The sequence below is a fragment of the Lithobates pipiens genome, unplaced genomic scaffold (assembly GCF_037356315.1).
Source record: "Lithobates pipiens isolate NorthernLeopardFrog02 unplaced genomic scaffold, aLitPip1_a1.2 Scaffold_8, whole genome shotgun sequence".
In the NCBI taxonomy this organism is placed as follows: domain Eukaryota; kingdom Metazoa; phylum Chordata; class Amphibia; order Anura; family Ranidae; genus Lithobates; species Lithobates pipiens.
The window spans coordinates 121,111,879-121,123,041 of record NW_027507903.1 but is presented as its reverse complement, the minus strand read 5'-3'; the positions used below and the strand labels follow the sequence as shown (position 1 = coordinate 121,123,041).

The window sequence follows — 11,163 nt, the reverse complement described above, 5'->3', positions numbered from 1 at the left end:
TCCACCTCTGTACCCACCCATGTCCACCTCTGCATCCCCCCATCTACGTTCACCTCTGTACCCCAATCCACGTTCACCTCCATATCCTTCTGTCCACCTCTGTACCCCCCTATCCATGTCCACCTCTGTTCCCCCAATCAACATTCACCTCTGTACCCCCCTCCTCCGCCACACCTCTGTACCCCCAGTTCTCTGCACATGTGAATCCCCTTCCCCTTTGCTCCACGGTGATCTTTCTCACCTGATGACATGGCGGTGCAACACAGTCTCCGCCTATTAGACCCGTATCGCACAGCCAGAACACTGCACTCGGCTGTGTGCTACACAGGTCTGTCATGCAGGGGTGGGGGCATGAGGAACACGGAGCACCGCTCTGTCATTCCCTGTCACTCCGATCCGCAGCTCCTGACAGAGGGAGAAGCGGGACGAGCAGGCTCAAGCACATGAAGCCTGCAGCTGTCCCGCTCTCTTGTCATATTGTGGCTATCCGTCACTTGGGACCCTTCATTAAAGATGGCCCTGGCTAAAACCCTTTCCACACAGGGTGAACTCCGTCAGGAGTCTGCCTGCTCAGTGGGGAATCTGTCCACTGATCCTCACTGAGCATTGAGGATTGGCTAGTCTGTGTCCACTCCACTTATGCAGAGTGGACACGGACACAGCCCGCTCTCCTCTAAGCCCTTGTACACACAGTCAGACATTCCGATGGACAATGTCCGACAGGACCGTGCTGTCGGATAATCCGACAGTGTGTGGGCTCCATCGGACTGTTTCCGTCGGACCAAGTTTTCCAGCTGGGCTATAAAATTTTCCGACAACATGATCCGATCGGACTTTGTCCGATCATGTGCAGAGAATTCCGATCGGACAAAGTGCCAAGCATGCTCAGATCAAATTCCTAGACCAAAGCTATTGGCTACTAGCCTAAACGTAGTTCCATCCTAACGAAATAACGCCATCACGTTAAGTACGATTGGATTTTCTGAGAACTGTGTCCGACTGTGTGTACAAGGGCTAAGGGCGATCTGGTGGAAGCGGACCATCTGTCCGTTTACACCCGACTGCCATCCAATCCCATTATCTAGATGGATGGGGAACAGGTCCCCATCCATCTGATTTTTGGATGTCGGTGGGCACATGTCCATTGACACCTGCTGTTTCATAGAGGATAATGGATGGTCCGATTGAGTCCCCCTGAAAAACTGACAGAGGAACCTGATTGGTCCGCCTGTGTGAACACTGCACCAGAGGAAGATAGTTCTGTAAATGCACACAGAAATATTATGAAACTGAAAACTTTCTACTGTGCTTTCATTCACAGAACGGTCCCCCTCTGGTGAAATGTTACAATTTATTTTCATTCCTGAGCTCAGGGCAGAACATTTCCACACTGATACATTGTATACTTTTAATTTACTGGCCAGGGCAGAATACCCCTCATTGTTATTATGTACATTGCTAAAATAATAATAAATATATTAAACATAAATAACATAAAATAACATAAATAACAAATGTGTTCTTTAGTGAATTGACTTTAGGCTGGGTTCACACTGCAGCGATGCGGGAACTCCGCAAATCTGCAGCGGGTTCCTGCATCGCATACCTCCCGGCGGCAGTTCACACTGCCCTATGCGAACTGCTGGGAGTGTCAGTGAAACGTTAATGACACCCCCAAATCAGTTCGCACATCGCAGTGCGATCTGCAAACTCGGACAGGAATCGGATCACATGGTGTGAAAACCCATGCGATCCGATTCTGCTGCGGACCAAAAAAGGGTCCTGTGCGAGTTTGGGGTGGGTGCGATGCGAATTCAGCCATACTATCTGTATGGCTGAACTCGCATCGCACAGAGAATCACATCTGGTTCTCGTAGCCGCAGCAGTGTGAACCCAGCCTTAAAGTGGTTGTATAGTCAAATTTGGGAATTTTACCTACAGGAAAGCCTATAATAAGGCTTACCTGTAGGTAAAAAAAATATCTCCTAGACCTGTACGGTTTAGGAGATATCCCCCTCACAATGGGCCACTGACTGCAGCGGCGCATGCGCACAGGGGATTCTCGGCTGGAAGCCCAGCAGACGCCGGATCCTGCCGGAGAGAAATCTCCTGCGTGCATGCGCGGGAGTGACAATATCGCGGCTCTGGCCACTCACAGCGCCGGAGCCGCTATACCCAGAAGAAACGCAGAGGGAACATGTCAGCTCCCTCGGCGTGGATCAGGACAGATGTCGGGGCCTCATTCTAAGGTAAGTATTTCATAATGAGCTAGTATGCGGTGCATACTAGCTCATTATGCCTTTTCCTTTGCAGGTGAGCAAAAAAATAAAAATAAAAAATCAGCGGGTATACAACCGCTTTAATGATTTATCGCTCTTTTTTTGCAGTATTTACCTCACATATTTAACTTTGATGAATTGACACGCTTATTATCTCATGTGATATTTCTGAAATATTAGTCACGTGACCTTAATATCGCATGCAAAATCTATTAGTGAACTGTCCCCAAAGAGCTAATTGAGACATGTAACGCTAAATGATGCATCTGTATTTAGCCTAAAATGATTGGTTATCCCGGTTATTTTCTCCAGAATCAAATCTTCCACTTTACTAGTAATTCCAGCACAGCTTTAACAGTCTATAAGAGTAAAAATATAGAACTGCTCAAGTTCACCTAGGACCACATACCAATGAGCTTCTAACTCCGGCTTGTTCAATTAAAGAGGAAGTAAAGCCTCTGAAAAAAATAAAAATAATACACCCTGCAAGACAAAGGCATAATGAGCTAGTATGCATAGTATACTAGGTCATTATGAATTACCTGAGATCGAAGCCCCCGCATCGGCCCTCGTTTGCCTTCTCTGACACCGCCATCTATCCCAGAGTGACGTCACTAATGCGCATGCGCGCTGGTGCTGCCACTAACGGCACGATCGCGTCCAATGTCTACTTTTAGGTTTGGGAGATATTTCTTTAAGCACTTTAAGCCTTGGTAATAAAACCTGGAAGCTCATTGGTATCTATGCAGTAGTGAGCCTGATTTTGCACTTTCCAGCTTTAGTAAATAAACCCCATTCCGTACTTAAAAGTGAGGTATGCCTGTTCACCTTGCAGGCTTTGAGTCAAAGTAAAATAGTTGCTACTGCCATCTTAGTGTGTGGGGGCATTGGCATTTCAATGAGCTGGGCAGGTGCCATGACACCACATATGTGTAAACTTGGTCAACTAAAATGAAGCCCACATGTGGTATATTGGAATTTTACTTCATTAGCCTCCCTCTGTGGTAATTACTTACACCTCAGATGCAGTGACCAATATGTGAATGGAAGCTTTCCCGCCCACCCAAAACACTGTATATACAGAGAAATACAGCTACATTTTTTTTGGTAAACTAACAATGGCCACAAAAATACAAAAGTAGGTGAAATTGTTTTAGAAAAGAGGCTTATGTTGGTCACCATACCATTTGTGCCTGCCCCAGTCATGTAATTAGATAGGCCTGGAGTGCATATTTTGCTGAGCCCATCAGCTGTCATAGCTATACAGGTTACCACAAAGCTTGCCAAAGATCTTAACCAATTATACTGTACTTCTCACAAAACAACATGAAGGATGTATAAATAATGTCTTGTGACACACAGCAACTGAGGGATATACTTATACATGAAATAGAATACATGCATTGTGTATTCCAGCACCATAGCTGTAAAGAATCAATACTATTTGACAGTCATGTGATTTACAGCAAAATGACTGTTGGGTTAGCTGTTATAATATATGTTCACCACTATGCCAAACTAAATCTGAAGTTTAACAAACACATTAGTTGTAAGTACTGGTGTGTATCTTTTTATCTGTAGGCTGTTCCTTCTTGTTAATATCCTCTCTTCAATGCCTTCTTCACAGCCGCCGGATATTGCGCTAATTTCCTGTCATCCAGGGCTCTGAGGGCCGCAGCCAGTCTGAAAAGTTTTGGCGGCTTGCCCGCTCTTTTTTTTGCCCTCTCTGTTATTGACAAAACCAGTACTACCACTCTCGCACAATGCATCGCATTCTGTGAATGGAGGAGCAGTTGAAGGACAGGATTTCCTCCACCAATTCCCAGAACACATTATATTATGAGAGAATAATAATAAGAGTTTTGCGAAAGGGGGGAGAGGAAAAAAGACTAGCAGCTTTTCAGACTAGCAGTGGCGGCTGTAACCACTTCAGCCCCGGAGGAATTTGCCCCTTTCCTGACCAGAGTACTTTTTGCGATTTGGCACTGCGTCTTTTCAAACTGACAATTGCACGGTCGTGCGACGTGGCTCCCAAACAAAATTGACATCCTTTGTTCCCCACAAATAGAGCTTTCTTTTGGTGGTATTTGGTCACCCCTGTGTTTTTTATTTTTTGTGCTAGAAACAAAAAAAGAGCGACAATTTTTTAAAAAAGCATTATTTTTTACATTTTGTTTAATAAATATCCTCCAAAAATATATAAAAAAAAATTTTTTCCCTCAGTATAGGCTGATACGTATCCTTCTACATATTTTTGGTAAATAAAAAATCGCAATAAGCGTTAATTGATTGGTTTGCGCAAAAGTTATAGCATTTACAGAATAGGGGATCATTTTATGTCATTTTTATTCATAATTGCAGACACATCGTGTATTTTTGACACATTTTTGGGACCATTGTCATTTATACAGCAATCAGTGCTATACAAATGCATTGATTCCTGTGTAAATGATACTGGCAGTGAAGTGGTTAACCACTAGGGGGCATTGTAGGGGTTAAGTGTGTCCTAGTGAATGTTTCTAACTGTGGGGGAGCGTGGCTACGTGTGACACGTCACTGATCTCTGCTCCTGATCACAGAGAGCAGAGATCAGTGACACTGTCACTAGGCAGAATGGGGAGATGCTTGTTTACATTAGCATCTCCCCGTTCTCCCTCTCTGTGAGGTGATCGCAAATATCCCCACGTCGATCGAGTCCACGGGACCCATGACCTGACTCACGGAGCCTGCCATGGGCGCACCCGCTGGCTGCCTCTTAAAGGGCAACGTACAGGTACGTTAGTTTGCCTGTACGAGCCCTTCTGCCGACGTATATCAGCACGAGGAGGTCGGCAAGCGATTAAACCCAAAACTGAAAATGTGTTAGATTGCAGCTTACCAATCATTAGAAGTCATTTTTCCTTTTGGGATCATTTTAATCATCCCTGCCAGTGTTAAATGGTTTGTCTCTTCCCTGTAAACTGATACATTCTACTGGAGAGCTTATGCATTTGAAAAACAACAGACTTTCTGACTGGATCACTATATGGAAATAGAAGAAAGAAAGCTTAAAAAGGAAACTAATGCAGCCATCACATCTAAGAATTGGTTAGCTGCAATATACTAAAATGTTTGGTTTTGGGTTTAATACTGCTTTAGCTCAGCAGGGCCAGAAGAAAGCTACTCAGGGAAATATCCAAGGAAGAAAAAAAGTCCCACAATTATTGGAAGGAGCTTCAGTGTAGGGCAATCAAGGTTAGTCATGCAGTCTGCATACAAATTGCACATCCTTGTAAATTGCTACTTTCTATTAGTTACTTGTAGGTGCCAGAGGTGTTTCAAAATTCTTCCCAAAAGCATAAAGGAGCTTCATAAGCTGTAACAATCTATAATGCAAATCTCAACCAGGTTAGGCATTGGTCAGCCATTCTTCCTCCTGTGCCACACCTATAGTTGCCAAATGTAACGCGTGGCTGAACTGACCAATAGTAAGGAACAGACAGACCAGATCTTTAGACCAGAAAGTTCAGCTGGTAACTTATTAGGATTAAAATAACCACAGGTTTTCTTTAAATTGAATGTGATTGGCATAATAGTTTTTACTACTAAACTATGCAATTATACACCAGGTAATCAAAAGTAAGCTATGTGTTTTGTTTCCTACATATTCCATGCCATAAAAAAACATAACATTAGGGTCAGGTAATTCTGTACTAGTAAACTTTTAATCAAATCGTAAAAATATTAATTAACAAATCAAAATCAATAAACATATGTGAAATAAAAAAAGTGGTAGAGAGATGAGGAGACCGCCAGTCTTGTCAATTTTGCCTACTCTAAATCAAGATTCATAATTATGCAACTGTACATTATACTGTAAACTTTGTATCAGGGCCATCTTTAATAGTGATTAGACCCTGTGCAAACATTTTCTTGATTAGAGCCCCTGTTATCTGAGCCAGTCTACCACTCTCATTGGCCCTTTGCACTGTCCATCTACATTCAGGCTGCTGCTGATTGGGCAGGACCCTGTAGACTCGCAGGGTGGAGGTTTGCGTGTCTGCACATTGCCTGCTGGAAAACAAAATCCGGGAAAACTATTTGCAGGCAGTGCGGGCTCAAGGGGCAGCTGCTTTGGGCCCCACAACAATGACTAGGCCCGGGGCAGCTGTCCCTTGTGCCCCTTGTTAAAGACAGCCCTGCTTTGTGTAATGTATTAATTGTAGTCAAAACTTTTTTGTCATCAAGATCCGTGCATGTCCCATACATACACAGCGTATGTACAAAGCAAACGTATGGATAAGGATCTATATTTTTTGTCTTGTGATTGTAATTTTTAAATCCTTTTGACTCTCACTGAAAATAGCTGTCCTATTTTTTAGTTAAAGATCCTTAATCTTGTTTGTTAGCTTTGTGAATTGAGCCTATTGATTTTAAAGTGGCAGACAGCTTACAGTATGGAAACCGATTCCTATATATGGAAGTAATGCCTCGCTTCACTGAGCGGATCAGTTCAGGTTGGTTCGGTACAGTACGCTATTTTGAGTGTTTCCATTATGAAAGCGGCCCATACAACCGAACCATACCGCACCATTCATGGTCCTGCTTCAGATGTGGGGCCATAGAAAATGGTACGGTACTGTTAAGCCGGAGCTACTGGCATCACACAATACATTCCACTGACTGGCGGACAGAAAAAACGTCAATGCTCACGTTAAAGGCATTTTTTGTAAACCCCATATGGCCCCTGGCGGTCCGACTTGCAGTGGAAATGCTCACCTGAATAGACCAGACCATTGTAACCCTTCCAAACTGTACTGACCCGAACGGTTCTGCTCAGTGGAAACGAGGCATAAGTGACCTCTTGTGTGTTCTGCCGTTTGCATTTTCTTTGTAAAACTCTTGTACATATTCAAATGGAGGGGAGCCAAAAAAGAGGAACTGTTTTCATTCTTGTAAATGTATTGTAGTTGCCTACAAACAACCCTTCAGTGCCAATTTTTGAATGGAAGCACTTGTTTCGCATTCTAAAGATGCAATTTTTCTTTTTTTGTTGAACGCAATGGAAATGTTTATTTTTTAATCTGGCAAAAAAACTATATTTTCTTGGGTTTGGTTTCAGCAAACTGTTGATAATTGTAAGGTATCCCTGAAGAAGTCCACAGGACATGACGCATAGGGTGGAGCTTGCTGATGTAAGCGTGCAGGCTGGGAAGCTGTGAGGACACCCAGATACATTCGGATTATGGTTACGCTGTCTCATTAATGATTCTTTGTGCACATGTGTACTTTTGTGTGAGTATTATTTTATGCATCATAAAGCTGACTGCTGGGAAACTACTCTTGCAGGGGGCTCCACTTACACTGCAATGGTTAAATGCTTGTTTTTGTCAGGGGTACCATAAAAAAGCAGTTTACTCACCTTATTCAGTGTTATGACTACCTTACTTACTTTACTCCTCGCTGCCCCAGTAACAGACCCTTTCCAATTGCCTCCATTGCTCCAGGTTGTTGGGGGACCCTCAGCGACCGCACTTACAATACAGGACTACGTGATGATGACAGAGGGTGACTGATGGATGCAGCACTGAAGAAAAGCACCTTTGGGGGACCGGTCTCATGGAGGGGAGGAGCTTGTGGGAATGCGGGATAAGATAAGTAAAACTTTCATAAGATACCCTAGACAAAAACAAACATTTAACCCTCGCAATATTGGGGGAACCCCACTGCAATAGTAGTTGTGTTATTTCTCTAGAGATGAGCTTTAAATAAATGGTTTACATTGTATTAAGCTACAAGCCTTTTTATGTGTCATGCTCATGAAATGTTGATCTATTGAACCTGAAAGAACGAAAGACATCCTTTTCATCTAGTAAAGGAAACCAAAGCTTGGTTGTTTTATAGCACATTTGATTTTACTGTTTATAATCGAAGCCCTTGTACACACAGTCGGAAATTCCGACGGAAAATGTCCAATCAGACCTTATTGTCAGATAATCCGACCGTGTGTGGGCTCCATCTGACTTTTTCCGCCGGAATGTCCAAGCAACAAAGTTTGAGAGCTGGATATAAAATTTTCCGACAACATGATCCGATCGGACTTTTTCCGATCGTTTGTAGAAAATTCCGATTGGACAAAGTGCCACGCATGCTCAGATCAAATTACAAGACCAAAGCTATTAGCTACTAGCCTGAACGTAGTCCCGTTGTAGCGAACAAACGTCAGCACGTTCCGAACAATTGGATTTTCTGAAAACTTTGTCCGACCGTGTGTATGCAACACTAGTTTGTGTTAGGCGCGCCCCAGCTTAAAGGGTGACTCTCCCTACCCTATACAGTTTGGAACAAAATCCGTCTGAAAAAATCCAACGGATTTTGTTGTCGGAATGTAGACCGTGTGTACAAGGGCTAAAAGAGTTACGTTTGTATCCAGGAAATGTGGAGTGGTCCACTGCAGGGGTACACAAGTGGAATCGCACAAATGTATCTGTATGAACATAATGAATACAAAAGGGTCACTTATATGAGGATTGTACTTGAATTTGGGAACTGTTTACTATGAATATTAGGTGTTATATTTTTATGGATTGGTATTATATCAGAGACTATTGGTAGTATATAGAGTATACTTTGTCATGTATTATTTTTCGTGCTTTATTTTGGTAAGGTTTAGAGATGGTATAGTATATGAGACTTATGTAGATATACTAGTTAAAGTAATAAAAGAGGGGAAAAGTTTTTAGGACTGTGAAGCATGTAGGTATATGGCATAGCGTTTGTATGTTAAATCCTGTATAATAATAATATATACAATAAACTGAATTCTTTATACTTAAGTGCTTCATTCAAAGTCCCAAACCCCTTTCAGCTCTTTTTTTGACATATAGATAGGGATGGAGGCAATTTACCTTACCAGGTCACCGCCTCATATAAAGTCCCAAATGTTCTCCTTTTTTTTACAGTTAAAGTAATAGTTATTTTAATAGTATACATGTTTTTTTTTTTTTTTTTTATTGTAGTATCTCTGTTACTTTAGGTACTTTACATAGGATTTTAAAAACAATGGGAAATTTGGGATTTTTATAAAACTTTGAAAACCTCCTTGTTATGGTACAGCCTTCAACTGAACAGACCGGTTAGGTCACCATCCAAACTTGTAGATTGCAAAGAAAGAATGATAACAGACAGTAAAATGGGTGTACCAGTTATGTATTACGTAATAAAGAAATCTGTACAATAGAAGGTATCCAGAAAAGAGGAATGGCGGATTTTCCAACCAACAGTTGCTAAAAATAAAGCTGAGGATTGTATTGGTAGTGCAAGTACTGTTAGGTGATGGATGGGAGTAGGAGCACTTACAGGTGAATGAGAATTGTTGTGATATCCACTAGTTCAAAGAGCACATAAGACATGGAACAGCTTCTGAAAGTATTGCCATCCATCATATTGTACAACACATGCAAGTGGCTTTCAAGAGTGTGTACTGTATATTACGTTGAAAATCCTTTGACAGGTAAACCAGTTTCTATACATATGTTTCTATCTATGATATGATATTTTGTATCAACGGAGAAATTGTATTTGAGATGGAGATAAGAGAGTCATAGGGCACTTAATGGTTTTGCTTTTGGGCCTCAAGAAAATTAGCAATGCTCAAGAGGCAAAACCTTTTTTCAGATATTAATTTCTGAACATGTATATGTTTTGAACCTGTTCCACGGGAACTCGCTATATTTCCTTATATTTCTAGAAAATAGGACATAGATGCATGCTCTGTAACATATACTGTTTCCACCAACCTATACTGGAACAGATGGTAGCAGGAGCCACAAAGCATGGTGAGATCTGGTGCATGCTACCTAGGATATTTTATACCTCATTCCAGTAAGTATGGTTCTAATCAGGTCCTCTACATATTTTACATATATTACATAAAATAGGAACTCTTCCAATACATTTGCTGCTTTAAATGACGATTTCATTTCTTTTTGTCTCCAAAAAAGAATCTTTTTGGTTTCTCGGTCTGTAAATAAAACAAGTCAGCTGTTAGTAGTAATACAAGGACAAGTATGTACCATGCTTATTTAAATACATGCAGTATATAATTGTAGAGGATGTTAGGTCTCTTATCTTTAACATTATAGATTGCTTTATCTAATCTGTCTTTTTGTACTGCAAATCAAACAAAACTTACATGCAAATATCATGTTGACTCACCATGGATAATACCATCCATTACATGTGGCCAATATATATATATATATATATATATATATATATATATATATATATGGAAGCAAATAGGAAAAAGAGCTGCGCCTAAAAACCATATATAAAAAAGAAACTACACCAATAAAAAAGCAAATAAATGAACCAATACTATAAGCAAAAGTCCATAAAGAATTCTGTTTTATTGAAGAGAAAAAAGTCGATTGCACCACAGTGATTCATGCAGCAATTTAGAAATTGGATGAAAGGTTTAGCTCTGAAAAGCACTTTTTGATAGATAAAAAGTGCATTTTATATACAACTATATAGATCAGACCAAAATGAGGGACAGAGGGACATTGCTCCAAATCAGGGACAGTCCCTCCAAATCAGGGACAGTTGGGAGCTATGGTGCCCCACAACATTTGTTTCTATAACTAAACATGCAGGTGATTTGTTGCCCCTTCTCCCTAAAACAGGGCAAATTATTCTGGGTACTTTGAAGATGTAAATAGGATGTTGCCATTTTTTTTTTTCAAAGACATTTGAAATGTCAAAGCTTTGTTTTAAACATTAACAAATCTATTGCTAGCACCTTGATTGATTCAACAGAACAGCTTCAGCTTAAAAGGAACTCCAGGAATGATTTTGTTTGCAAACTTACATTTACTTTACATTGGTTCCTGGCGCAACAGCC

The 11,163-nt window shown here is 41.2% G+C and overlaps 1 protein-coding gene across 1 annotated transcript in view; it reads right to left on the bottom strand.

Moving 5' to 3' along the window:
- Positions 1-5,964: 5,964 nt before the first annotated feature.
- The window catches only part of SH2D7 (SH2 domain containing 7), a 41,203-nt gene continuing 36,004 nt past the window's right edge, over positions 5,965-11,163 (bottom strand). The window contains exon 6 of the mRNA XM_077472687.1: positions 5,965-10,281. Coding sequence (XP_077328813.1) covers positions 10,237-10,281 — 45 coding nt within the window. The 3' untranslated portion in view covers positions 5,965-10,236. The remainder of the gene's footprint in view (positions 10,282-11,163) is intronic.